The sequence below is a fragment of the Cryptotermes secundus genome, unplaced genomic scaffold (genome assembly GCF_002891405.2).
Source record: "Cryptotermes secundus unplaced genomic scaffold, Csec_1.0 scaffold50, whole genome shotgun sequence".
Classification (NCBI taxonomy): Eukaryota; Metazoa; Arthropoda; class Insecta; order Blattodea; family Kalotermitidae; genus Cryptotermes; species Cryptotermes secundus.
This window is the reverse complement of record NW_019721758.1, coordinates 9,564-13,763: the sequence shown is the minus strand read 5'-3', so window position 1 is coordinate 13,763 and position 4,200 is coordinate 9,564. Positions and strand designations below refer to the sequence as shown.

General features: G+C 40.6%; 1 protein-coding gene across 1 annotated transcript; it reads right to left on the bottom strand.

Annotated features, from left to right (window-relative positions):
* Positions 1-1,217: 1,217 nt before the first annotated feature.
* On the bottom strand, positions 1,218-3,254 carry LOC111875589. The gene has a single exon (XM_023871938.1). It carries the CDS (start codon positions 3,252-3,254, stop codon positions 1,218-1,220), a length of 2,037 nt encoding a protein of 678 aa, XP_023727706.1.
* Positions 3,255-4,200: the final 946 nt, after the last annotated feature.

Genomic DNA, 4,200 nt, shown 5'->3' with positions numbered 1-4,200 from the left:
CAAGACGTAAAAGTTACACACCGGCCCTTGAAGGAATCAGACGTAAAACTTGTGTCAGTCACTCACCGCTTTCTTTGTATACAGAATTAAACTTGTGATATTCAGTTGAAAATACTAACTAGTAAGAAGTCTATACGCATGAAGTGTTGTGAATTAAAAGAAAATATATACAAAATTAGGCAAGTTGAGAGAAATATTAAATTGTGTAACAAAGGGCATAAATGTTTAACAATAAACCATCGAAACTTGATGTGTGTGTGTGCCGGCAAATAAGCTAAAGTTACTGATTCTTGAAGTTGTATTAAGAAGTGGCTCAACAAGTCTTCAACAATAATAAATCAACTAAACTTGATACGTGCTTGTGTAGCTTTGTGTTCATTCCTGCTTCTCTGAGTTGTGGCCCGTTCAAGGCTCTGAGATAAAGAGACCTTCAGCTCTACCGAATCAACAAACCTCGCCTCCTTATAAATTACATAACCCTGAAATATAAATTAATTAACCCTGTGATTATTATTAGTACAAGGAAGAAGAACCCACAAATGTGACCAGCGTGCGTAGGCGAAAGGTAAAACTGAGTCCTTATAAAGGCAATGTGAGAGTTGCATTATAAAAAAGTGGCGCAAAATGTAGGGTCATATATAGGACAGGATTCGAACACAGAAATTTTTTTTATATGACGGTATTAACGGTGGGCTGAGCGAGTCGAATATTATCATTTCAATTTATTAATGTTTATTGAAACTGGAGAGGAAAAAATCGAAATCTATAAAAATATTTACCAAAGTACTGTCACTTGTCAGAATGACCAAAGACGGGGTTTTTATTGGTAATTGGATTTATTAACCACCTATAGGTCGTAACTACAAATAATTATCACACTATCGTCGATTTACACAATTTACAATCATTCCACACTAATCTTCTCAGTCTGTTTCCACTAGTCTTCACTATCAGTTTCCTGGCAACTGATTTATAACAGAGGAGCTATAGAAGTCTATCTAAATCACACACAAAAATGCAATTAGAACAAAAGAATCAAAATATTTACATACACATACAGGATTATTTCTATAATTATTCTCCCCCCGTTAAAATTATTTCATTTCTTTCTCTGTTGATATTTAGTTCCTTGTTGAACTGAAGCTCCTGCACCAGATATATCTCGAAGTGGCATTTGCATAGAGAATTTTGAAATGGGACGAGCCGTTCTCATACTTTCAAATACAGTGTCTAGTGCATTTCCAACGGAATATCAGCTCTCCAATGAAAGTTATTGCAGAGAGTGCGTAACCGAGAAACAAGAAGTAGAATGGAGACTGCAAGTGTTCCAGCGTTAATTTGTTGTATTCTCCTGTTGACAGTCTGAAATCTCTGGCAGAAGTCAGAGTTGCAGTGTACTTTATATTCTTCAGCCACTGTTCCAACAGCCCTGCTTCTATAGTATGTTGAATAATGCGATTAAATTCGTCCAGCATTGGCAAGCCTTTCGGGACCGGCATGGATATAATTTGATTGGCAATGATCTCGTCGAATAGGCAGATCAGAGGTTTGCCATTCCCATCCGTGTACCTTTTGGCTGCAACATATGCCATGTTCAGAGCGGAGAACACAAACGCAAGGTCGCCTTTGAAGGCTGTTCGATTCTGGCATTCTTCAAATGTTGTGCAGTCAATTCTGCGAGGGTATCTCTTGGAGGTAAGATGTGGCAAGTGAGCTAGAATAGATTTATGGACACCGTACTCTATCCCTGAGTGAAGAAGCTCTTCCTCCGAGGATATTTGACTTTGAAGGCCTGAGTCAACCAAGTAGCTGGTCAGGAAGGTCTGATAGACTGTGTTGACAGCCAAGCAGTATACAGCCCACGTTAAAAAAACAAATCGTGTAGAAATATCTTGCGGAGGAAAGTTAGGATTGGAACATGCAAGGATAACAGCCCAAAAATTAAGCAGACATTTGGCAACGTCTGTATAGGCTTCGTTGTTTGTATACGGAGATGGAAATGTATTTCGTATCATAACTACGAGCCACATTAACAAAGCAACAATGATATAGGCTACCAATAATCCCAACCAGAGATATGCTTTGAAAACTCTAGTGATGCTGGTCCAACGAGGGTATGGGTTGGCACACGGAACGAACCACCTTGCTGAATCCATTAAATGAGGTACCAAACACTCTATATCATTAATGATGTGACATTTGTACCAAAAATTATCCAAGGCGATATCTGAATACCCTGTGGCGACCTCACCTGACAGCCCCGTCCATGAGCCGTTCCCCAATTCCTCTCCCCAGAAACCATTGTCAGGTGGAGGTGGTCTGTATAAAATGGACATATTAGTTCTCCTTGCCATCTGCTCCAGAAGTCTCACTTCAGTTCCCTGTTCATACTCAATTTTTCCATCATCATTCAGCTTCTTCTCCATCATCACAGGCGGGAACTGAAAACCGGATACTCGTAAGGGGCATCCATGGAAATCTTTGGGAATTTTTTGTGGGTACAGCGAGACGTTATACAAGAAGTAGCCGATGCTCCTATTGTTAATTACCCAGCGGTCAAGTAAAACAGCGTTTATTATTTCACCGCACCTGCTGGGAGTCTGGTACGGGAACCAAGTGTACACATCTAACACAGGAAGAAGCTCTCCGACGTTATCAGCCTCCTCAAGTCTAACATCGGCAGCATGTGTTAAGATAACAACATTTGCAACCTTAAATTTCCAGAGCTCGGATAAAATATGTTCTGCCAGTGTTTTCTGGTCACTGTCTGTTTGCATCAACAAGACTACAAATCGTGCCCGTGGATTCCAGTCTCTGCCTGCCTTCAGTCTAGCGATTTGCTGTCTTATATCTTCCACCACTTCTTCTATTTGTACACATTCTGCTACTAAGATATAGCTTCCAGGTTTGCTTTCTGTCAGTTTGTTCTCCATTATGTACTTCACGTTATTTCTATCGTTTGCACGAACAAGAAACAGTGACAATTTTCCAGACATGTACAGATCTGCCAAAACTAAGTCCCAACTTTCTTTATCCAAATATATTGAATTTTCTACATCTTTCCTCAGCGTCCTAAGGGATTCTCTCGATGTGGGAAGACTCACGCACGCTTCAGCGTTGTCTGAAACGACCAAGTTGCTTCCTGACTGAAAATGTCGTTCTGCGATGTCGTGCAGACAGCGAAGCGAATGTCGGTTTACTTCATCGGACACACATACCAGACAACATAGGATCACTGCACTTAGCACATTCATCGTTTCAACGGACATAAAATGTTCTTAATTTACTTGTGATTCTGAATTCTATAGTGGACCACTCTATACTAACGTTCAACAAAGTTGCAGTAATTGGTATAAATTATTTAATTTACATACACATTCTTAATTTGCATTCTCGCCTCCAAATTAGACCACTGACGACGCGGTTCTTCCTCGTAGCGTTTTGATGTAACTGAATCCGTTGTAGGATAAAGGTCTGTAGTCTAAATGCGATGCCAGTGTTCTTGCGTCATCTGCTGGTGCGTAAAATGCCACTTACAAAGTCCGTTTATGCAGAATATGAATGTGTGATTAAAAGTTCGCCTGCCGCATAAGTAAACACATCACAAGTATGAAGTCTGAGTTTTGTTTTATTGATGATGAGAAAAGCGACGTCGAAGAGAGGCTTTGATCTTAGCTGGACTAAGTGATACTTTTTTTGGCCGCGCCATCGCTCAAGCGGTTAGTCGCAGGCTTCCTACCGCTGCGGCCCGGGTTCGATCCCGGGTCTGGTCAAGTGGGATATGTGGTGAACAAAGTGGCGCTGGGGCAGGTTTTCTCCGAGTACTTCGGTTTCCCCTGGCAATCTTCATTCCACCAATTGCTCCACAATCACCCTCACCTATCATCTGGGACTGGTACAATAGGCCACAATTGGCCACCGTACGTGACTTAGTCCCACCCTACTAGCAATAAAGAAAAGTGATACTTTTGGTGATTTAATTATTACATGGTGTTAAAAGAATTTTCAGGAACTNCGCAGTACAAGGGACTTAGTCCCACCCCACTAGCAATAAGGAAAAGTGATACTTTTGATGATTTAATTATTAAATGGCGTTAAAAGAATTTACAGGAACGTATTAAACTCATTATTATTTGGCGTCGAAATAGCTCAGCCAATAAAGTAAATACACCGCCGTCTTGAGGAGAACAGTAATTTGTT

Excerpts from the sequence above, each read along its gene's own strand:
- LOC111875589 (XM_023871938.1), bottom strand. The coding sequence starts at position 3,254 with ATGAATGTGCTAAGTGCAGTGATCCTATGTTGTCTGGTATGTGTGTCC.